General features: G+C 35.6%; 1 protein-coding gene across 2 annotated transcripts in view; it reads right to left on the reverse strand.

The window, feature by feature from the left end:
* Nucleotides 1–4,356: 4,356 nt before the first annotated feature.
* Nucleotides 4,357–26,002, reverse strand: part of LOC126969731 (GPI transamidase component PIG-S) — an 89,727-nt gene continuing 68,081 nt past the window's right edge. For both annotated transcript variants that reach the window (XM_050815289.1, XM_050815290.1), the window contains exons 2-11: nt 21,927–22,017; nt 15,963–16,102; nt 12,730–12,942; nt 10,944–11,141; nt 9,714–9,814; nt 8,344–8,521; nt 7,104–7,267; nt 5,666–5,807; nt 5,010–5,214; nt 4,357–4,558 (exon numbers count right to left, since the gene is read on the reverse strand). In XM_050815289.1, the coding sequence (XP_050671246.1) occupies nt 4,447–4,558; nt 5,010–5,214; nt 5,666–5,807; nt 7,104–7,267; nt 8,344–8,521; nt 9,714–9,814; nt 10,944–11,141; nt 12,730–12,942; nt 15,963–16,102; nt 21,927–22,017 (1,544 nt within the window). In that variant the 3' untranslated portion in view covers nt 4,357–4,446. The remainder of the gene's footprint in view (nt 4,559–5,009; nt 5,215–5,665; nt 5,808–7,103; nt 7,268–8,343; nt 8,522–9,713; nt 9,815–10,943; nt 11,142–12,729; nt 12,943–15,962; nt 16,103–21,926; nt 22,018–26,002) is intronic.

Consider the following 26,002-nt stretch of genomic DNA (forward strand, 5'->3'; position numbering starts at 1 on the left):
CGTGGTGACCTGGTGTGACGGCTCGAAGGACCACAATGTACGGTGGTTTGGTTCCGTACAGAGTAAAACACAAGTTAGGCTCAAATGGTATATTGAAACCTTAACTTATGCTATATGGTAAAATGGTAAAATGTTGGTATGGTAATGAGCACGCGAATCGATCGGCGGCTTGTCGCGAACTGGTTACAATATTACTTAGGAAATAACGCGAGGCGACGTAAACGCTGATACGCGAAACGTGATGTACAGTCGACATGCTGTTGACCGTACAGATTCTGAAACAGCTTCCTGCTAACATTAAAAAAGCCAGTCCTAGTAATCATAATATCATCCAAAGAAGTGTTATTTTGAAAACGGATGATTATATTATACTATTTAAACGGCTTTACCACATGAGTAGATAAACTTTATATAGCGATATAGAAACCTAGATTTGTAGGTAGGTATAAATAATAGATTGCGCTAGGAATAAGCGCATTTTGAAAAATTACTTATCGATGCGAACTGCTCAGTGCTCTTCATTCTGCTTGTCTTAAACGCGTTTGTCAGTGCGAGACGCACCCACGCTATTCACACATTCTATCACTATTATAATATACAGGATGTTAAAGATCCTGTACTATATTATCGTAAGGTGTATATTGGTATCAAGTAGTGAGAACTTATAAATATTGAGTTTCAGAAATTTTAAAAACTTTAAGAACTTTAAAAAAAAAGTGAAAAGAAAGAGTCATAACATACCCAATTATAAAAGTTTGGATACCTCTGCCTTCGGCCATTTTAATTTTTCCCCGCCTTCACACCCATTTCATTCATTTACCTGCGAAGGGCGCGCGGGCGGCAGCACAATAGAGTTAATAAACTGATTTAGATAATCGTAATGGCTATTTTAGAAGAGGTGGATGAGGACCCGTTGTAACACTGTTAATCGTAACGAATAGGTACTATATTGATCTGGGCTCTCATTTCCTCCTCAGCGTCACAAATTTTTCGCGGCCAAACGAATGGCGCGCGAAAAATGTGGTTGAGCGCCGTCATGTTGCATGGGCGATGCCCGTGGTGTACTGTCGCATCTGCAGGAGCTGGAAAGCATTGCGTTGCAAGTGCAACTTTGTTCGTAATGCCTACGAGCTGCTCTAAAATACTCTTCACTCGAGTAGATGACGCACAAAAACTATCACTAACTAGCACTATAAATTACACCAAAAATCACGCATCAATCATCCTGAAGCGGCTCGACGGGTAACTGAGTGAGTGTAATTTTGTAATGCAATGATAGACAGCATTGGCCAAAGGACAGCAGTATACAAAAGCTGAGATAGGTCCCGTCTTATACGTTTGAGTCGCCGCTCAGCTGATGCTAGCCGGTGATATGCTAGCTGAAGAATGAACGCTATTGGACCGAGGTCAGAGCGATGACATTTACTGGTAGAATAAATAAGTCAGGGGTTCTCAAGATTTTTTTACGGTAGCATTTAATCTAAAGGGTTTTGATTTTATTTTTAGTGGTATCTCCACTAAAATACATTCTACTTCATATCCAGGTTTTTATAACACAGTATAGAGCTCTGCGGTCAACTACCAACTAGAGTTTGACATTACTGTAGTCAGGCTGTCTCACTCCGTGTAGGTATCGAAATTGTAGAGTAAGCCAGCCAGTAGGGACTCACGAACGAGCAGTGACGCACGCGCGCTTTGTTGTCACCTAGGTACTTCACAGAACCGACTGATATTTTAAAAATTAGAAACATAAAGCAATGCATATTAAAGGTCATTGCAAAATTTAATTTTTTGATCTCCCTATCGACGCTCCAACAATCTAAATTAAAGTACTTATTATTATAACAAAATTACCATTCATGATAGCTACCTACACATTTCCTATATACTAAGTAGGTTTGACTATGTCGTGGTCTTCCAACGCATACATTACTATCTGCAGCTAATGTTGGTTTGACAACGAAAGAATATTGATTTTAAATTATGATTTCATATCTATTTATATTATAGAAAAAACGGAGCTATTTTTATAAGATGACATTATACTAGGTAGGTACACTTTTAGGTAAAGTAGTCAACCCTAAATTCATCAGAAGAGGTAAGAGTCACGCAATAGAAAGAGAGGCAACTTCTAGGTGAATAAAAATGTACGTCTATAATGCTGTGCGACCTGAATTACACCTTATTGTATGACCGCAAGAGTCCCTGTTTCTCTAATTAATTTTGCAGAATGAGACTTCCGTACTTGTACTATTTTAAATTCTTTAGTATAGTGAGCAATTATGGCTAAAATATCTGATATTATACAGACAAATGTGCTTGGTCACATTTAACAGCGACAAGAAGCAACAATTTAAGCGTTAAGGAAGTGTTAATATCGTGTCTGATATTCTCACCTACGTGTACAGAAAAAGTTCAGATTTTTGCAGTAAAAAGTATAAAATGAAACAAAATAGTTTTTGTATGAATCTTTATTAGCTTCAGTAAATCATACATCTTACATAGTGGTTTCTTGCGGGTATGTTTACAAATATGTATATTTGGGTGCAGAAAGTCAATGACATGTTTGAACTGACAACTGTGAAGGGTGAACAGTGAACGCCAATTGATGGTTTATTCTTTGTTTGATTTGAGGATGTATTTTCATTGGAGCTGAGGTCCTCGATACTTCAATACAGTTCAAAAATTAAGTCGCGCACAAAAAGCTTGAGATAATTTAACATTTGATAATGCAAATATTTATTAGTTAAAAACAAAATTTGAATTTTGTACTTGTTAAACTATTGTTACTTACATTATAAAATACAAACAACACAATAATACAGAATAATTTAACAACAAAACTGAAAAATTAAATAAAATAATATAATTGTCACAATAGTAGTGAATGAAGATGTTCAATAGTTATTTGAGCAACTGCTGGGGTTGTAATAAGGGGTTTTAAAACACAGGGGCAAAGCCGAGTGTGATAAAAGTATCACATGAGTGTTTTAATACCTAATTATTTGGTAGCTGAAGTATAATACAAATGGTCTAGTTGACCAGCTAACATCAGGGTGTCGAATTTGCGTGACGGTGTGTGCGCGCATCGTAAAAATCTCTCTGATAATTTTTCCTAACGCGCCAAAAGAAGTATAGCTTATAAAAGACGTTAGCCTGGTCAAGCCCGCTTCGTCTTTGGAATTTGGATCTTTTGCCATAGACAAAAACAATATCACTATACAATCGTAGAAACTAAATAGATCTTTGTTTAATGCATATAATTTGAAATGGTGGTATTGACAGCCCGAACTTATTAAGCAGAATAAGGTTAGCGGTTCCAGGACGAAATGCACGGTCACATATTAAAAATAAAGTTACTTTCAGGCCAAGAATTACCTCGGTGGGATCCTATTACCAAAATTGTAATGTCATACGAAAATATATTTAAAATAGCAGATTTGGACATATTTTGGAACTCTGCATCAATTTATAAGCGCAAAATTAAAAATAATTTCATTAAATAATATTATTCATGCTTGTTTTTGATAATGGTTGATTTATTTTCTTAATTTCTATAGTTTAATAAGTTTTTATATTTTTATGTAGGTACTGTATAAAGTAAGTAAACGAGGAAATTGTCTTTTAATAATGTTATTAATTACATGTAATTTAATGTAAATAATAATAATAATATAATATTGACACACATTTACACAAATTATCTTGCCCCAAACTAGTCATAGCCTGTGCTATGGGTACAAGACAACGATATATTTAATACATTATACTTACATAAACATACATAAATACATATTTAGCCGACCTGTATAGTCAAGTACCTACTAAGCTAGAGGTCCCGGGTTCGAATCCCGGTAGGGGCAAGCATTTATATGATGAATATGAATGTTGTTTGATGATGATTGTTTCCGATCATGGATGTTTAAATGTATTTATGTATGTTTATATGAATTTATGTATGTTAAAGTAAGTATATTGTATTAAATATATCATTGTCTTGTAACCCATAGCACAGGCTATATATGCTTAACTTGGGGCAAGATAATTTGTGTAAAAAGTGTGTTAATATAATAATAATAATAATTATTATTATATTTAAACAGCCATGACTCGGAAACAAACATCCATATTCATCATATAAATGATTGCACCTGCCGGGATTCGAACCTAGGACCTCAAGCTTAGTAGTCAGGGTCACTAACCATTCGGCTATATGGGTTGTCAATGTATGTCGAGTTAGCCCGTAAATGGGGCATAAGATGTTAGATAATATAATAATATTAATGTGTAAATTTACCATAAGGCAATACATTGTATACAACGTGGGTTTTCTACTAAATAAATAAATAAACACAATGGAATGAAAAAGGTATAATTTAAAAGTATAACATTTAAATACTTCTCAGCCTATAGTTAACTTTGGCGTGTTAATTAAATAGTTGACAATCAGTCTAGTTTCTCCTTAGGAGAGGCACCTTTTAGCCACAATACGAGGTTCTTGAGTGAGAGAATCACTGGGAACATTATCGGCAGGAACAGCGGAATGTAAATGGCGTATCTGGAAAGAAAAAGTGTGTTTTTAATTTGCGAAGGACGAGTCTGTCAGACGGCTTGGAACGTGATGAAAATATTTATTTGTGAAGAGCTGTGAAGTATAAATTGTACGTTATGGCCTCGCTAAATAAAATTGGAAATTCAAATAAAACAAATTGGTAAGCTATGGAAAAAGGAGGACAAACGAGCGTACGGATCACATGGTGTTAAGTGATCACCGCCGCCCACATTCTCTTGCAACACCAGAGGAATCATAGGAGCGATGCCGGCCTTTAAGGAAGGTGTACGCGCTGTTTTGAAGGTACCCATGTCGTATCGTCCCGGAAACACCGCAAAAGGAAGCTCATTCCACAGCTTTGTAGTACGAGGGAGAAAGCTTCTTGAAAACCGCACTAAATAAAAATTATCTGAGCATAAACTCTTCAATTACTAGCTTTTATTATCTGACTACTAACTTCTGATCGTCAGGGAAGTACAACAGCGCCAGGAGACTTGGCTCCATAAATGCCGTTTCTGCAGCCAAGAAGGCAACCCGCGACTTCTCATGCGCCCCTCGCAGTTCACCTGCCATCATCAGCTCGCTGCTGTCGTGGATATTCGTCACCGCGGTGGTGATGGATGCACCCACGTCTTCATTTATCACTATGTTTGAAATTTCACCTGAAATTTTTGAAGTTATACGAAGTCATATGAAAAAATTATGAGAGTGATAGTATAAGATGCGCGCGCATCACTGTAACACAAAAGTAAAAGGTTGGTTCCTAAAATTTTCTAACGTTTGCGACATTCAAAAACGCACAACGTTAATGTTCAAGTTTTCTCTTCTGCCGGCACTCCAGGACTGCAACCCGTATTTTTAATCAATCAATAATCAACTTTAAATTGTTATTTAACATTAGTTTATATTATAATTTATATTATTAGTTAATAATTAGTAATTATAAGTTTGTATGTAAGTAGTTAACTGTCACAGCAGCAACTATGAATGTTGTGTACCTTCATCTATTATTGGTACTTACATCAGTAATTTAATTTCTTTTTAGTACCTATATTTTGTAATTGTTATATGTGTGTACTGTTGTATCATTAAGAATAAATATATAATACTCACCAAGCAGCTTAGCCAATGACTTCAAACTTCTCTCAGCGGAGCTGACTTGCTCCAGGGTGCGAATTCTCAACAGCGTGTCCACCTCCCAATCACGAGGTGACACAGAATGTAACGGCACCAAGTGCACGCCATCGATGGTAACCTACCAAACCACGAATACATAAATAGGTGATGGCGGTGAAAGAAAACGGCGTGCGCTACAGAGCGTGTCACAGAAGTGAAAACTTTTTGTTTATGGAAGAGACAAACAAGCGAATGGGTCACTTTGTGTTAGGTGATCACTGCCCACTCACCCACATTCTTTTGCAACACCAGTAAAATCACAGCAGCTTTGCCGGAAAGGAAGGTGTACGCGCTTTTTTTGAAGGTACCCATGTCGTATCGTCCCGGGAACACCGCACATTCCACAGCTTTGTTGTATGTGGAATGAAAGTTCCTTGAAAACCGCACCTTAGAGGAACGTCACGTCGTACGAAGGTGGTACGGCGCGGGCGCCGGCAAACAGGTTATCAACTCTTCGGAATTCTACCCGTGATAAATGTGATGGAAGACACACAATGAAGCGACGTATCTACGTAAAATGCCAAGTGATTACCGCTGCCCACACTTGTAACACCAGAGGAATTACGGTGGCGTGACCGATCTTTTAGGTAGACGCGTTTTTTCTTTGATGGAGACACCGCGGAATGAAGTGTTTTCCATAGTTTAGTTGAAGACGATGAGGATTAAGTTTTACGTTGTGGTCATTGACGTACATTAAAGAACTAAACTCACAATCACTCTCAAAAATTGTCTGAAGCAAAACTCTGCCTATGCGTCTATTAGTCAGAGTTTTCATTCAGTTGTGTTACGAACGCGCTTTGAATACAATGCCACGCAATGACAAAGTGTTAAGTGAAAAAAATCAAAATAAACGCAAATCAAAATTAAAAATGAAGATCGAGTGGCGTATTTCAGGTAAGTTACTTAACAAAATTTTGTAGAAAACTGGACGTAATTATCATTTTGCTAAATAATTACATTTCAATTGCTAAAATAAAATGTTTTTGCCTCGTGTTCGCATCCGTCTGTATACAATAGACTTTGAACATTACTGCCACGAAATAAGGTGTTAATTATAATGAATGTTTTAAAATTATCTGTATAAGTTAATGTATACGTATTTACAACGCCGCTAGTACGTCAATGTTTGCGGTATTTGAAATTTGGCGAAAGGAATCAGATCAAACAAAAAAATATAAAAATCTAGAGTTCACTACAGTCAGACTTGGTTTTCATAGTTACCTGTTGTTATGTTGTAGAAGTGTCTCTAGCTAAATTTATTGAAAATATACATTACTTCACACTATCTAGAGGGATATTGCTGGACTAACTTAATTCACTCTCATCCTTTTAGTCGAAACACGCCATAAGAACGATAACTTAAAAAATAGCTGACCTTCTCAGTGATGCCGAGTAACTTCCTCAGTTGCGACACAAACGTGCCCATCACTAGCTGGCTGCGCGGGCGGTACACACCCGCACCGCACTCTGGACTGCACAACACTACACCACCCCACTTCGGGGACATAAACGCTTGGACGGGCGACTCAACTTTTTTATCTAGAAGGTTCACAAATATAAGATTTCGGAGGGACTTTATGGAACGGGAAGACAAACGTACTTCATGCAGATAATCTGGTGGTAAGTGATCACTCTCTTGTGACATAATCGAGTAGCAGATTAATTGTTTCAAATTACATAAATATATTTTTATTCTGTGTTTCTAATGTGTAGGGCAATATTTTACCGGGACACTATGGCGGCGCAACCAGTCGCCGCTACCTACAAAATGTATACAGCTCTATAGAGAGTTACCTGAATACCTGATGTCCGTTTGATTGCGCGACCAATTTGGCGACGCGACCAGACGCGTGCACAGAACGTTAATGTTCGCGCCGCCACGCTACCACTAATTACTCTATAGCTGTATGGTGTCTCTCTCACTCTCACTCTTATTGCGTGCAACACGTGTGCACCGTTGTATTTAGATTTTTAATTGCGTTCGTTAATTGAATACGATAGATAAGGACTCTGGTGTCTAGTTTGGTAGCTTACGGACAACAGGGTGGCGCGAGTGGTTGCGTCTCCATGGTAGCTCGGTCAAATATTTAATTGTTATATTCACATTTATATAGTTTCAAACATATTTACTTTACCAAGAAGCACTAGCACACTGGTACGTTGCCGCGGTTCAGCTATCATGAAAGTTTCCAATATAAACTTGAATGGCGTCATTTCATTAATAACGTAGAGTGGGGATGATAAACTAGCATTGAGCATAAAGAACTCATGTTAACTGACACGCTTGTATCTCCTCTAGAACTGCGATTTAATTCTAGGAGCTTAGCCCCGACTTAATGTAACTCAAACAAAAACCATACGATATTTAAGAAAAAATAGTAACAAAACTAACGAAAAGAATAACCAAGTATTGATATTAAAAAATCTTTAATACTATTGAATCTGTAACAATACTGGGAGCGGAGGAGGAGTTGGGAATATCCTACCCCCCCCCCTGACCCCTTCGCCCCAGTAACGTCAAGTTACCAATGCCAGATATTCTGATGCTTCGGTACAAAAGAATCTGTGTAAATGACGAGGCAAGTGTTTTTTTTTAATGTTCATTTGTAACTGACCATTTTGATCGTAGATGTACAAGGGCGATATCTCGCACGGCACGACGTACAGCGCGAGGTTCATGGTTGGCTGCTCCGACACGTGGGTGGCCGCGCGCTCCTCCAGCTTCGTCAGCAGCGAGTGCAGTCGCTCCTGACGCACCGCGTAGTGGTATCCCACTTCTGAACTGTCCATAGCCTGGCCATTGCAATTTGTATAATATCAGGGGCAGGCCAAAAGAGATAATTTGTAGCATTATTGCAGTGGCTACTAATATATTTCAAATAAGAATATAAGCTATTATTAATTACAGAACTATAAAAGATTTTATTAGATACATGCCTATTAAGGAAAAAAAACCCTCATAGTACGAAGTGACCGTCTGTTACTCTCAGGACCCATTTCGTCAATGTCTCAAGAAGTCTTGAAGTCTCATTTGACTACGGATATTTGAACATATTTAATATTGTTTTTTGTTTTCAAACATGCTTGGAAATTTTAGCATTATTTTGACTTCAAAATAAATCGAAATAGCTGTACTGGCCAAGTATATGTGAACAGCAGCCAAAGAGGATGTAAATACTACGTAATAAGAGGAAGGACTGCCTAAGTTAAAATTGAAATTTAGTTTAGTATGAAACGTGCAGTCATTACATTAATACAGTAAGGCGTAATTACAGTATGGCGATTGACCATGAAGTATAATACGGCTAAATTTGAAAGCGAACAGTTGCTTATAAATTATAACGTAGTGGATAACGACTATCTCTGTTTTTTACAAGATTATAGCCATCATCAGTCAGTCTATCAATGACTGCACGTATCATACAATCGAGTGAATCGCTTTTTTCTTAGAGAGTTTAGGTAGTATGACAGCGGCCGGCAAAAGTTGTATGAAAATACAATATTATCAAACACATATTATCTATCAATCGATTTTTATATTACATGATTGCATGTAATATAAAAATCGAACGATCTTTTACTCCGAAACAGCAACCAAAGGGGAAACTTATGAAAGGTTTTATTTAAATTTCGAACTGTTTTTCAAACAGAAAACTGTTTATTGAAAAAAATATTGATATTGAAAAGTAGGTATTTTAATAAAAAGTGAGCTCAAGTGAAGACAAAGAGTGTGACGAAGGGACATTAACGCCACCTGAAATTACCGCAGACTATTCTGTAGATCTATACAAGATACACAATCCCACCATAATATATTATTTTGTTATATCTCAAAGGGTTTAGACAGCGATTTCGTTAAAGAGCTCCCAGACGGCAAATTGTTTTCCGACACCTCTTATAAACATTTTAATGTCTTGGTGTGAGCAATAGACCTTACTACTAACCGTACGTTCGTCGATCAATAACATTAGTAATATAGTAATACCTTTCTCGCTTGAAATTCAAAGTCCAACAGATACAGCCATTGCGACTTCAACGTGAAGTTGTGGAGTTCACTCAGTTTATCGACAAACGTGCCCACGTAGTCTGAAACGTAATATTATTATCTTTATCTTTTTTATTTTATTTATCTTTAACGTGGAAAAACTACACAAACGTTCAACTCAAAACGACAAAAAAAGCGACTAAAATTCATTGCCACTCTTAAATCCATATTTACGTTTTGTAAGATTAAATAACGAACACTGAAATGGAGACGGATAGAACACGTTATGTTAAGAGAAAAACAAGAAATAATATAATAACAGATTGGTATCCAAGAGACGGTAAAAAAAGAAAAGGGCGACAAAATAAATGTTGGTAAGGTGAACTCAAAAGAGTCGCTGGGATGGAAATAGATCGATATAGCGAAGAACAGAGAAGAGTGGGAATCTTTAGAGGAGGCCTTTGTAGAAAGACAAGCTAAGTTTATATTTAGTAAAATATCAATTATATTTGTGAACAGCTTAAATAAAGAAAAAATAATTGAATAAATCAATAAAAAACTAAAAAATGTAACGAGTGCAGTAAATGCATTTAAATACGCATTGTAAATAATAAGGAAGTATTGATGAAAAATAGATAAAATTTTTAAAATAGTTTTCCAAAACATGATCACTGCAATCTGTTGATAGTTTAATCAACTATCCTGCTGTGTTGTTTAGGATTACGTGCCAGGCTTATGAAAAAGGAGGACAAAAGACAAAAAGTTCCGGCAACGCTCTTGTGATTCCTCTGGTGTGTTTTTTATGGAACAGGAGGACAAACGAGCGTACGGGTCACCTGGTGTTAAGTGATCACCGCCGCCCACATTCTCTTGCAACTTGTAGAGGAATCACATTTGCGTTGCGGGCCTTTAAGGAAGGTGTACGCGCTTTTTTTGAAGCTACCCATGTCATATCGTCCCGGAAACACCACATAAGGAAGTTTATTCCACAGCTTGGTTGTACGTGGAAAAAGTTACTTGAAAATCGCACAGTGGAGGTGGAAGACATATCCAGATGGTGGTGATGATATCCAAAGGCTGGAGTTCCACCGCGTAACTGTGGAGCGCCGGCAGTTTTTCACTATTGTGTCGTGGCGTATTCAAGTCATGATGCATTTTGAATGCTGTCTTCATCACGCAGGACGGAAGCGCGGTTCGTAAATGGTAGAAAAACTAGAATTAGGTTCTTACCTTCCACGGCCTCAGCAGCATCGAAATCCACTTGAAGCTTATGTGGCTTGGGGTGCACCACTGACAGCACGATGTGGTAGCCGCTGCCGCTCGGGAAGCGTACCTGGCGCGCTTCATCAGCCAACTCCGAGCGAGCACCAAGCAGCACGGACGGTTGGTAGATCCATTTGGTCAGGCAATCGATTAGTTTTGATGTTGCTGTTATAACAATGAATGTACGATTCAAATCTGTTCAAAAATAACATATGAACTCAGTTCTGGAATAACACTATATTATAATAAAACACTTACGAAACACTTGAACAGAATATATAACAATAATTTCACTATAATTTCAACTACATAATATAAAAAACATTAAATGATTTATAACAATAGGGCAGTCGGGTGACCAGCAGCCAGCACGTCAGACACTTTCGACTGCCCCAACAAGAAGTACCCTATTGGGTATTCCCCTAGTAGAAAACTACCAACTTCATAATAAAGTGACATCACAAAGATATCGCATGAGATTGTAATATAATATTACAATTACTAAAAATATACTTAATGTAATAACTAAAACAACTAGAAATTATTCTATTAATATTATCATAACTGAATGTTGGTACTAATTGGAATGTCAAATAAACATAACAATATAAACAGTATATTCGGTTCTCGCGAGTAAGACGAGACGATTTGGTGACACACCGTTCTTTTTAATCGAAGAATAATCTAGACCTAATTGCTGACAGACTGGACAACTCGTGAACCAGGAGCTGTCTACTAGTCAACCTCGTGCCAATGACCCCGCCTGTTGATGCTAACAGCAAGTGGACGACGCGATACTGGTCGGGGGTATGATATGACGGTCAAAGTTAATGCTGGATAAAACGATGGATGGGAAATATGTAGTGCTGGAAATAATAAAACCACACTTCACGACATTCGATGTTCTTGTCAACAATACTGTTATTACATAAAAATATACGAACGATCGATTTGTTATGAACGTAGTAATATGTCCTACATTATACATTTTCAAATAAAAGTAGCCCAAGGTAATCGTTATAAACATGAGCTATATTTAATGTCCAGTGATGATAATATATCTATTAGACAGAACGAATAACAATAAATAACAAATTCGCACGACACGCCATCTATAGGATTTCATCCCAACTATCTGGATGTGCGGCGGTCTTCAACAGTGCGGTTTTCAAGGAGGTTTTCTTCCACGTACTACAAAGCTGTGGAATGAGCTTCCTTGTGCGGTATTTCCGGGACGATACGATATGGATACCTTCAGAAAAAGCCTGTACACCTTCCTTAAAGGCCGGCAACGCTCCTGTGATTCCAAAGTCCTTCTTTTCCATAGAAAACACAGACGTTTTGCAAACGCTGTTGGTTCAAATTTCTATCTAGATGTAGAGGTTATTAAAATTATTAAATTAAATGATTCAACACAATGAAGCTATACACATATAAGGGCATGTCATTCGCAGTTTGATAGTGGAACGGCAAAAGTGTGCTTAAAGACAGTGTAAGCACACCTCTTTAGTCGTGTCAACTGTCACTGTCCGAATCAAATCTGAAATGAATAAATGTTTTACATTGCTGCTATAATAATTTATACAACTCGACTAAATGCGGCAATGTATATTAGTCAAAGCTTATTATGGTGTCATCTATGACATGTTCCATATTTCGGCTTTGTTTTTATACGAACTGATTTGTCTATATGTATAGAATGTCATTGTTTCAATAACAAAATATTTCAATTCAACCTTCTACGATAACCTACCTCCAGAATCCCTGAAGAATGCAAGTCTCTCAGGTCCAACCCAAACGTGATGGTTCAAAGGTTTCCTCTGCACCACATAGAAGGTATTGGGCTCGTCTAGATTGATTATCTCGCCGACCTTCTCCGTCGCCTCTTCCTCGTCTGCCACCGTGTTCAAGACATTCTGCAGTTCCGCATGCAAGATGTACTTATCGATTTTCAGCCTTATCACGTCTGAAATAACAATTATATTTCACTATGTAGTTATTCATACAAGCTATCTTTTTCTTGGTATTATAATAATAATAATATTGACACACTTTTTACACAAACTATCTTGCCCCAAATTAGGCATATATAGCCTGTGTTATGGGTTGCAAGACAACGATATATTTAATACAATATACTTACTTAAACACACATAAATTTATATATAAAAATACATAAATACATATAAACATCCATGACTCGGCAACAAACTTCCATATTCATCATATAAATGCTTGCACTCTAGCTTAGTAGGTAGGATCGCTAACCACTCGGCTATACAGGTCGTATATATTATTATCCTCCTGACCCGACCCCCGTTACATTCTTTGCGCATACTATTTCGCAACATCTGAGGAGGATATGAATTAACACCGCGGACGGAAACTCATTCACAGTTTGGTTGTTCGTGGCAGAGTGCTTGAAGCATGCCATAAGTCCAAACATTGAGTATATCTCAGTTAGAGATTTGTGCCTTGTGGTGCGAAGGCAGAATTCAGCGGAAGGAATCTGGTAAAAAGTTCATTAGAACAATCGCCATGATAAATGTGCACAAATTAAATTTATGAACGATGCGGTACTCGAACCCGCGACCACTAGAGTGCGAGTGCTCTTCCACTGAGCCAACCGTTCAACTAATGTATTGTTGATAAATATAATGTCTTGTTCAACTCTCAGGTTGTGGCTTCATCTACAGGATCTACTTTACAGTTGATAACCTGCTCAACCCCAATATTTGCATATTAGAAAATTGACTTAAAATGTCCCTCTTGCAAATCTTAACAATTTGTTATTTTTTTTTTCTTAAATTTGTGTAATTAATCCCAGAAGTGAGGGTTATCACTTTAATAAAAAATAAGAAATAAATGTGGTAAAACGCACATTCATTTATTCATTCATATTTATTTATTTGCTATTAAACAAATTTGGTCATACAATAGTTTAAAGTAGCCATTACCAATAGCATGCAAACTTGGTCTTGGGCAAAATTTTTTTACAATATAAATTAAATAATTTTATATTTATACAAAATTATATTTATTTATATATTAGGAAGCCAACGTGCATACAACTATCTTAATCTATAGATACATTTAAAAATTCTTTTATAATGTTGTATACTCCACTTACAGGCTAACTCGACATGCTTAATAGTATTATATACATCCTTTGTTAAACTAAAACTTTTGAAAACAATTTTTGAAATTAATTTACAAATTAAAGCCACAAGCAAAAGGCTGATAAAAAAAATAACTATGTTCTTACTTAATAACCAAGAAAAACTAAAGAATAAAACAATAACTACGAACAATGACTAACCATCTTGCAGTACTTTCATAATTTTTTTGACTTCTGTTTTAAAACATGGGGCAGAGTGCTGAAAAATATCTATACCAGCTCTTTTAACCAAGTTGTTGTAGGTGACAACTATTCTATACAAAGGGGCGGATCTGCCTAGGTTCGATCTTGTTAATCTAGGCCTGAACGTTAGTTTTTTGATAACATGTGACCTAGCATTACGCTTTGGTACCGCCAATTGAACCCTACTCAACAGATTTGGGCAATCGTCCCCTCCATCTATAACATTTTTTAGGAAAGAGAGATCAATTAAGTCCCTGCGATCAGACAGTGACGACGCTTTATAAATTTTAAAAGATCAGCGTAGGTGTTAACCTTTTTATGTATTTTATCCTTGTATGCTAGGTGCCGTAAGAACTTCTTTTGGACTCTCTCTACCCTATTCTTATGAATTTGATAATATGGGTTCCATGCAATAGAACAGTATTCAAGTCTGCTTCGAACAAGCGAATTAAAAAGTGCTAGTTTAGTAGAAGACTTTCTAAATGCCTTTGTATTCCTGATGATGAATCCCAACAATTTTGGTGAATTTATAACTATATTGTAAATATGAGGTATAAAGCTTAATTTATAATCTACGATCACGCCAAGATCTTTTGATTAACTTTTTCTAAAATGTTGTTTTTGATATTATAATCGAACTCAACATTTTTAATTTTTCTGCTGAAGGTTATGCTTTTGCATTTCAAGTGATTTAATTTTAAATTATTGAGATCGCACCAATCAGAAAGTCTATCCAAGTCCTTTTGAATATGAATGGAATCACATATGTCATTAATCATACTGTACATCTTTAGGTCATCAGCATATATTTGGAACTGACAGTACTTAAAACATTCAATAATATCGTTTATGAATATTCCAAATAACAAGGGTCCAAGATTGGAGCCCTGTGGTACTCCTGACGTCGCAACAATTGTGTGGGACTGATATCCTCCTAAAACCACATTCATTTTGCGATTCGTTAAGTACGACTCAAACCAGCTAAGTAGAATCCTGCAGATACAGTATCTCCGGAGTTTCTCTAACAAAATATAGTGATCAACTACATCAAACGCCTTTGATAGGTCCGCGTAAACACAATCTACTTGAGCTGTATTATCCAGAGCCATTGTTACATCATCCACAAAGAATAATAATAATGTGATATAATACAAAAAATTGATTAAAGTCAAGATAAGAATAATCCACTTACGGCCGTTCCCAATATTCAATCTATCTCTTACTTGAGATAAAAATTGTAACTATCGTTGACTTTTCTGTCCCAATAGACTTATCGACGGTAATTCACCTTATCTGTGCACGCCGCGCCGTCTGTATGGAAGTGTGTATGGAAATTGCAATTCACGCGTTCCAATATAAGGCGATAAGAATGACTTATCAGACAGGTTCAGATTATTGACAGCTAATTACTGACAGTAGATGGTAGTAATTTATCTCTATCTGTAGATAGTATATTGGGAACGGCCGTTAGAATGCAATGTCAAAATCTTTTACTTAATGAAGCGAAGTCTCTACGCAATGCCAAAAGACCATCTATTAGTTCTATAAATTTTTACAGTTAATCTGTTCGTTCGTCCTCTCAACGGATAGGAAAGCAGTATACATAGCAGATATTGTTTACGTACCTGAACTGTCAAAGGCTTTCTGTATTTCATCCGCCACGTCTGCCGCAGTCTTTTCATCGCAAGCCAGGATAGTCAGCCTGGTAGTGACGTAGTGGGCTTCGGTATCGAAAGCATTAATCCTGTCGTACGGTAGTGCCACTCTGAAAAGTCGGAAGATGTTTTAAGATGAGAGATTCCAGAGTAATTGGAAATTAAATAAGTGCGTACAGGGTGTATACAATTATTATTTAATTTACTTAGTCAATATTAAGTGTTTATCTTTTTTTTTATGGAATAGGAGGACAAACGAACGTACGGGTCACCTGGTGTTAAGTGATCACCGCCGCCCACATTCTCTTGCAACACCAGAGGAATCACAAGAGCGTTGCCGGCCTTTAAATATTCTTAATTATTATAATGAAAAGATGAAAATGTAAAAAAGTGATAAATTCATAATAAGCCTAAGACAATATCGACCCAGTTGAGAAAACAGCGATTGCTAATATAAAATTATATTAGGTGTTGTTGTTCCAATATAAGTTTTTTTCTTTTATACTTCTAGTATTGAAATTTATCCTTGTTTTAGGCTCCTGCGGATCAAATACACCGTCAAATAATACTGGAACTACATCTTGGAAATTGATTTTAAAAATAATTATGTAGAAACCATGTTGAGAAAAAAAAAAAAAAAAAATCTACCGTGAATCAGTGCAGAAGGGCGCCGTAGTTAGTGAATTTACTGGGGAAATGAGACTCAACATGAAGATGTTTCAAGGTGACGAGCGGAATTGTAGTGCCGCTCAGAATTTTTGAGCTTTTCTAAAATCCTGAGCGGCACTGCATTGTAATGGGCAGGGCTTATCAATTACCATCAGCTGAACGCCTTGCTCGTCTCGTAGCGTATTCTCATAAAAAAAATAAAAATATTTCTCTTGACAGAATGACTCTGAAGGAATCCTTTGAACTCGACAAACAAGGATCTTCTTTGTCGAGTTCTATCTTCCAGGATAATGCACGTCTAATAGCGTAACAAAAGTAACTGTCCCATTGATAACCCTTGACTTCGTATCGCCCTGTTTCATGAACAACTCGCGAATTATCAGAACAATAATAATTATTGGCACGTTAACGATTGATAACGATGGGAATACACAACCATAGAATACGTGACTTATGGGACGTATCATAATATATCAGAGATTCTTATATGTATATTACTAGCTAACATAACAGACGCTCTCCTGTGCATCTATACATATAAATAAAATTGGAGTGTGTGTTTGTAATATTGAAATAACCGTTTTTTACTACATGTATATCTATACTAATATTATAAAGCTGCAGTGTTTGTTTGTTTGTTTGTTTGAACGCGCTAATCTCTGGTACTACTGGTCCGATTTGAATGATTCTTTCAGTGTTGGGTAGTCCATTTATCGAGGAAGGCTATAGGCTATGTTTTTTTTTTCAAAATTAGGGATCCGTAATAAAATTGCTATTTTGTAACACAAGGTGTAAAATCGAAAACCTATTTTTGCGTGCGCTGCAAAAACTATTGACAATAGAACAAAATGATGTACAGTCTATAATATAGGCAATATTTTATTACTTATAAAACTATCGCGTGAATTATACTTTATATGGCAAAACAACGTTTGCCGGGTCAGTTAGTGAATATATATACATACACCAAAATAATATCTGTCTGTTTGTTCCGGGTAATCTCTGAAATGGCTGGACCGATTTTGACGGGACTTTTATTGGCAGGTAGCTGATGTAATAAGGAATAACAATGTTGAGTCAATAAATTCTCTAACAGAAAGTATGTCCATACTCCATACAAAACAAATACTGGAAATAAAAATAATTATGGGTACCAAATTAAAATAAAAACTATCATATCTCTCAAGTTGAACTAAACTGCACTCCATGAAGTAATAATCCCCATTAAAATCCGTTCATCAGCTTAGGAGTTCACGGGAAACAAACATCCGGATACTATATATTATATTAACACTAACTGACCCGGAAAACGTTGTTTTGCCATATAAATTATTTTTAGAGTTAGACCGTTTCTTGGACATTGCTTTATTTTTCTAAAATAAACGTAGCCTAAGTTACTCCTTATTACATCAGCTACCTGCCAATAAAAGTCGCCGGATTAGCCGGAACAAACAGACAGACAGACAGACAAAAATTGTAAAAAATGTTATTTTGGTGTATGTACCGTATATGTATTCATAATATACATTTAGTAAAAAACAGTTATTTCAATATTACAACAGAAACTCCAATTTTATTTAAATGTATAGATAATTCACACAATATTTTTATAAATTATAGCCTATATGTTATTCTGGTGTGTAAGCTATATTATTGCAAAGTTTCATCAAAATCAAACATACATATAGACATACAAACTTTCACATTTATAATATTATAATATGATGTTGGATTTCTGGCTGAAATCCTGTGTTGTGTGAGTGTATTTTGCACTAATACAACAATGTATTGAGTAAGCTCCTTTTAGCAAAGAATCACGGGTTCTTTTCAATAATAATGTTCTTTTAATCTTATTTTATTCAGTATTTTTATTAATATAGTAATTGTAATGTGTGTTTTTCTTATAAAGTTATTATTATTCTATTCTAATATTAAATAATACGCCCCTAATCGAATCAGCCGAAAACTGATGTATAGGAACAAATTTTGTTCGGATAACAATGCACGGTTGATGTGACATCATTCTAAGTCCAAAGATGGTAGAGCAATTTTTATATATATAGATTTATTATGATTCAGCTTTAAAAATATTTACAATACTACGACTACATAAAATTAAAACTATCATTACGTGGAAGCGTACCAAGAATACTGGCAGCATTACCGCGTTGGATAGCAAGGCTGATCCGTTGACCGAAATAGCTGCCAGCGCTTGGGTTTCCAGTAGCCTTATTGAGGCGCGAAGATAGTATTTTGAACATTCTCCGCGCCTCTGGGCCCCACGGGCCAAGTGTCTCGACACCAAACGGCACAAAGATGTATGACTCACTGAGACCAACATATTTGCGACGCTTGCTGTCTTCGGCAGTCGAAGCAGCAGCCCCAGCACCAACTGACGTAACTTGGACATGAGAAGGAGCCAGAGTGTCGACGCAAGTAGCGTCCCACACCAGCGCCCTTCCCCGTGCCCAAGCCACCAGCGTCATTCCATCAGGACGCTTGCCATCGCGGCGGGTTTTTTTTTGCCATTTGGCTCTAAAACAGCTGGTATATTAAGAGCGGCAAATGCCCTGCGGATGACTTCATTAATGCTGGCGTGACGACTGATACGGCCTGCCGATTTTAGGCAGGATAACCCGTGGCATCCAAGAGCATCTACCTGAACGCCACATCTACATTGATGTGGTTCATTCAGTTTTATACCTAGCCGGAGTGATACGCATATTGACAATGTCATATTGTCAAGTAGCGTTCCAATCGGCGCAGAAGGCAAGGCTTGTAACCAAAATCCCGACTCATTTTAGAGTAATGTAGAGCAATTATATTTTATTAACTAGATACTCCCGTGCATATCTAATGAAAGGATTTTAGCATTTATGAGAGAAATACGATAAAGTATAGAGTTGAAAACAATTTCTTATTTCATTAATAGTAATCGACGTAGTTGTTGATCTACATAATATAGATTACTAGTAGTCGTAGTAGAAGTAGATCTACATAATATAGATTACTAGTAGTCGTAGAAGATGTTGATCTACATAATATAGATTACTAGTAGTCGTAGAAGATGTTGATCTACATAATATAGATTACTAGTAGTCGTAGAAGATGTTGATCTACATAATATAGATTACTAGTAGTCGTAGTAGATGTTGATCTACATAATATAGATTACTAGTAGTCGTCGAAGATGTTGATCTACATAATACAGATAACTAGAAGTCGTAGTAGATGTTGATCTACATAATATAGATTACTAGTAGTCGTAGAAGATGTTGATCTACATAATATAGATTACTAGTAGTCGTAGAAGATGTTAATCTACATAATATAGATTACTAGAAGTCGTAGTAGATGTTGATCTACATAATATAGATTACTAGTAGTCATAGTAGATGTTGATCTACATAATATAGATTACTAGTAGTCGTAGTAGATGTTGATCTACATAATATAGATTACTAGTAGTCGTCGAAGATGTTGATCTACATAATACAGATTACTAGAAGTCGTAGTAGATGTTGATCTACATAATATAGATTACTAGTAATCGTAGAAGATGTTGATCTGCATAATATAGATTACTAGTAGTCGTAGAAGATGTTGAACTACATAATATAGATTACTAGAAGTCGTAGAAGATGTTGATCTACATAATATAGATTACTAGAAGTCGTAGTAGATGTTGATCTACATAATATAGATTACTAGTAGTTATAGTAGATGTTGATCTACATAATATAGATTACTAGTAGTCGTAGTAGATGTTGATCTACATAATATAGATTACTAGTAGTCGTCGAAGATGTTGATCTACATAATACAGATTACTAGAAGTCGTAGTAGATGTTGATCTACATAATATAGATTACTAGTAGTCGTAGAAGATGTTGATCTGCATAATATAGATTACTAGTAGTCGTAGAAGATGTTGATCTACATAATATAGATTACTAGAAGTCGTAGAAGATGTTGATCTACATAATATAGATTACTAGTAGTCGTAGAAGATGTTGATCTACATAATATAGATTACTAGAAGTCGTAGTAGATGTTGATCTACATAATATAGATTACTAGTAGTCGTAGAAGATGTTGATCTACATAATATAGATTACTAGAAGTCGTAGTAGATGCTGATCTGCATAATATAGATTACTAGTAGTCGTAGAAGATGTTGATCTACATAATATAGATTACTAGAAGTTGTAGTAGATGTTGATCTACATAATATAGATTACTAGTAGTCATAGTAGATGTTGATCTACATAATATAGATTACTAGTAGTCGTAGAAGATGTTGCTCTACATAATATAGATTACTAGTAGTCATAGTAGATGTTGATCTACATAATATAGATTACTAGAAGTTGTAGTAGATGTTGATCTACATAATATAGATTACTAGTAGTCATAGTAGATGTTGATCTACATAATATAGATTACTAGTAGTCGTAGAAGATGTTGCTCTACATAATATAGATTACTAGAAGTCGTAGTAGATGTTGATCTACATAATATAGATTACTAGTAGTCATAGTAGATGTTGATCTACATAATATGTGTTTTGAGTATTAGATGCTGTAATGTAGATGCTGTATTTACACATTTTTTTTTAGTAGTACCTAATAGCTAAGTAGATTATGAATTAGTAGATTTATATTATTTGATTAACTTTATACATAAGATATTCTTCTCTTCGTCCGTTTGCAACTTAGATAACATAAGCTTTTCTTTTTATCACACAATCCTCCTCCTTTTGACCTAAAGTAGATACTTTACTACAACCCATATAGCCGAATGGTTAGTGACCCTGACTACTAAGCCGGAGGTCCCGGGTTCGAATCCCGGTAGGTGCAATCATTTATATGATGAATATGGATGTTTGTTTCCGAGTCATGGATGTTTATATGTATTTATGTTTGTTTATGTAAGTATATTGTATTAAATATATCGTTGTCTTGTACCCATAGTACAGGCTATGTCTAGTTTGGGGCAAGATAATTTGTGTAAAAGTGTGTTAAAATTATTATTATTTACAATATTCGAAAATATTAAGTACACAGATTTGAAATAGAATATGTGAAGGCTTGTAAAATGAAACTTTTCTGCAAACACAACGTTGAGCGTAAGCTCACTTACAGCTTAATAGAGTTCCCGTTGGTGAACTGAACCCTTAAGACAGGGGGAAAACAAAGTGATCCAATAATTATTCCTATTAGAGGTTAAGAAACCTAAAAATGTGGTATCGAAGCCATGGTCTACCTGAACACTTCAGTAGTCTTCCACCACAGCGGCAGTCCAATCACAATGAGAACTCCGACGAACGACGCACTTGCCCACATCCGACTCCATTCTGTAACAAATAGATAATTACAAGCATTTTATTAGCTTCCCTGTATGTATGTTTGTTTGTAACCATTTGGGCGCGATTTTGACCCACTTTAATCCGCTAGATTTCGGTCAAACTTCGTAGATTTATCGAGGACTATACATTAATTTGATAGAATTATTCCATTTTTTCTTTTGCAAAATAAGTTTTTATGTTATTTAGTATAATTTTCATCTATCATCTATAAGGCAGGAATTGATGTAAATTTTAAATTTCTTTTCTATTTTTTTGTTCGGTTTTCTATAAAAGGGTTTTTTTAGTTTTTTTTAAGTTCTATTTATTTTATACGCTAATAGTATTATAACATCCTGTATTCGTTCGGAGCAGCGCTGCTACCAACATTATGGCTCGTGCACGCCTTATAAAGAGCGAACTCTGTCAGATACCACATTAGGAAAATAGACCTTAACCTCTGACATGCCACACGTCCCGCGCGCCCGCAGAAGCCACTTGCTGAGCTGTTTTGGCGCCAAACCCGACGCCGGCCAAACGTGAAAGCCACTTGTGTTTATAATACTCGAGGTATCATTATGCGGTTTTTTTACGGGTTACTAGATAAACAAGCTTAATTCATATAAAAAAAATGGTTTATGATAGATTCGTGCTGTGATTGACGCCGCTCTTTCAGAGTTGTACGAGACATTGTGACTATTTTGTTAAACGCGTCAAAATTGCTATAAAATAATTTTTTCAATAAAATAATTTCAATAAAATAATTTTTTTTACGTACCTCTGTCACCTCTTGGGACGGTCGCGCACGAAGTTGTTGGACTATAGCTATTACCGAAATGTGATCATTGCCTGACCAAAGAGCATTTGGTACCGCGCGACCGCAGTTAGTTGAGTGAATTGTTTGCACAGCGAATACATAGATACTGGGAGTGTACTCTGTTGTTAGGTCGACGGAATTAAATATGCAAAGCTGGCGTTAAGAGGGCCCTTCCCGGTCCTGTCTATGGTCATCGCGAACAAGGTCGAAAGGCATATTGATTCATCGAACGCATACCACCTGTAAACGACGTGCAAGAGAAAGCGATAACACTGAACTAAATAAAGTGTGCTGAAATTCCATAAAACTTCTTCCAAGAAATACGTCTTTTTGAGTAATCCTTACAAATTTGTGAAATAAATGTTTATCATATGGAATCTCCATTATATGCGCGAGTTTTCTATCGCAATGTTTTCTTTAGGTACTTTTACCGTTTATGAGTATACTAGCTGACCCGACAGAAATGAGGGAAGTATTCGGGAATAACGTAGTCTAACGGCGGTTCCCATTATACTATCTACAGATAGAGATAAATTACTACCTTCTACTCAGAAATTAGCTGTCAATAATCTAAAGCTGTCCCAATATACCCGATAAGTCATTCTTATCGCCTTATATTGAGACGCATGAATTTCAATTTCCATACAAACTTCTATCGCTGGTAAGCTATACGTCGCCCATTGACAGACAGCGTGTACGGATAAGATGAGTTATGATTATTTATCTCAAGTAGGCCACAACCGAAGATAGACTGAATATTGAGAATGGCCATAAATCAAAAATTTCTAAAAATATAACAGTAATATTACTCAAAATTACGCTAATATAATAAAAATATGTAGTACTCATTCAATAAATAGTATCGTAAAACTGTTATTTCATCACACTTACACATTTATTACTGAGTATCTTTCATCAAATTTACTTTTTATAACTCCACTTTATTAAGATATGGCTTAATTAGACAGATAAGACTACATTACAAAACGCTCCACATCTCTATTGTGACCAAAATCATTCTTATTTATTACTAGGTTATGGTTGCGAGTTCGTCTGCGTGGAGTTCCATGCATTGGGGTGCTCTCCAAAATATAATATACAATATGCATGTAACTTATATTTAAGTTACGTCAGTTGGTGCTGGGGCTGCTGCTTCGACTGCCGAAGACGGCAAGCGTCGCAAATATGTTGGTCTCAGTGACATCATACATCTTTATGCCCTTTGGTGTCGAGACACTTGGCCCGTGGGGCCCAGAGGCGCGGAGAATGTTCAAAATACTATCTTCGCGCCTCAATAAGACCACTGGAAACACAAGCGCTGCCATTTTTTTTTGTCAACGGATCAGCCTGGCTATCCAGCACGGAAATGCTGCCAGTATTCTTTGTGAGCTTCCACGTAATGATAGTTTTAATTTTATGTAGTCATAGTGTTGTAAATATGTATATGTAACTTTATAAGATTTGTTTTCTTTGAATAAATAATCATATTTAGTTGAAATATTATTTTTTCTTATCTTTATTATTATTTCTTTTATCTTAAATAGGGTATCTTTATTAAATTTGTGCTGAAAAATAATTATTAAATATACAAAAGTGCAATAAATACGCGCAAAATATAAAACATGGAAACGCAATTCTATTATACTTTAGTTATTTCGCGCGACTAGTATACTTTAGTTATTTCCATAGTATTATGTCCTATGGTATATTGCTATGAGGCAACGCTGCCGATATTAATACAATATTTGCGCTGCAGAAGAGGGCTATTGGCGCTATTTATAACCTAGGTCCTAAAGAATCATTGAGAGCAAAATTCAAAGAAATTAACATCTTGGCTGTTGCTTCCCAATATATTCTTGATAATGTAATGTATGTTCATAGGCACATAAGTGAATTTGCCAGATACTGTCATAACCATAATGTTAACACCAGGAACAGACATAAACTTATGATGCCTACTACTCGGCTAAGTCGAGTTAGTAAGTCTTTTGTGGGGCGATGTATATGCTATTACAACAAGATCCCAGAAAATGTTCAAAACAAAAGAATTACGTTATTCAAAAGAATTGTTAAAAAACGTTTGTGTGGTAAAGGTTACTATAACATAAATGACTTTCTAATGATACCACAGATTGAGAATGGAGTGACCGCCCTCAGGCTATTAAATAATAAGTTTAATTGTACAATATTACTTTGTAAACATATTTATTCGATGAAAAAAAAAAAGCCCGATGAGTTTGTTGCGCCCGTTCTTCTCAGGTCTGAGGCATTCATTTTGGAATTGGTGGTACTTTTTTTGACTTTCAATAAGTGATGTTACATCCTATTTTGAATAAAAATATTTGAATTTGAATTTATTGGTTGAAGCGCAGTATGACGTCAGAATCTATCCCAATATCCAAGATATCTATATTGTACTAATAAATGTATGGCCGGTTTTTTCCTTCGGTTATACTGCGAAAACTACTGAACCGATTAGAATAAATCTTACGTCGTAATCGTACCATTAGATGCAGCGTGTTTCGGAGAAGATTCTAGTATATAATAATATGTTGGTGATTACTTATTAAGAACCTATTTTTTTTTACCTAGAGATGTACGAAAGTACAATATAGATTCTTGGATAGACGTCACAGAAACCACGCGCAAGATGGCGCGTTAGAATAGCCGAAATATCTTGCGGGGAAAGAATATTTATTTTTTAACTGAATTAGAATGTTTTTATCTATAATTTGCTGTGTTTGACAATTATTATGATGTAAAAAATCAAATTTAACTATTTTTAAAATTCATGCATATACCCTATTCTTTTTTATTTTTTTATTAGGAAAATCAAACAACTACAACTTACAAAGTAGATACATAAAGAAATAACATATAAGTCTAATAAAATTGTAGTCAGATACGCTATCCACATCTTACTATGAAAAACTTTGAAGTATTCAATGTTAGGTACAAAAAGAAATGTTTATACAATACTAATTGAAACTAAAGAGAAATAAACAATGTTCTTAATATAATGGCTAGTTGGAGTAAAATAAATTTATAAAAATCAAACAATTAATAAACACAAAAAGGAAAACAAAAGAAATAATTATCTACATAAATTATGACTATATTTACAATGATATTAACCTAAAGTACTTATGATGTTTAGTAGGTAATTAAAAGAATGTATGT

Source organism: Leptidea sinapis, chromosome 19 (assembly GCF_905404315.1).
Source record: "Leptidea sinapis chromosome 19, ilLepSina1.1, whole genome shotgun sequence".
Taxonomy (NCBI): domain Eukaryota; kingdom Metazoa; phylum Arthropoda; class Insecta; order Lepidoptera; family Pieridae; genus Leptidea; species Leptidea sinapis.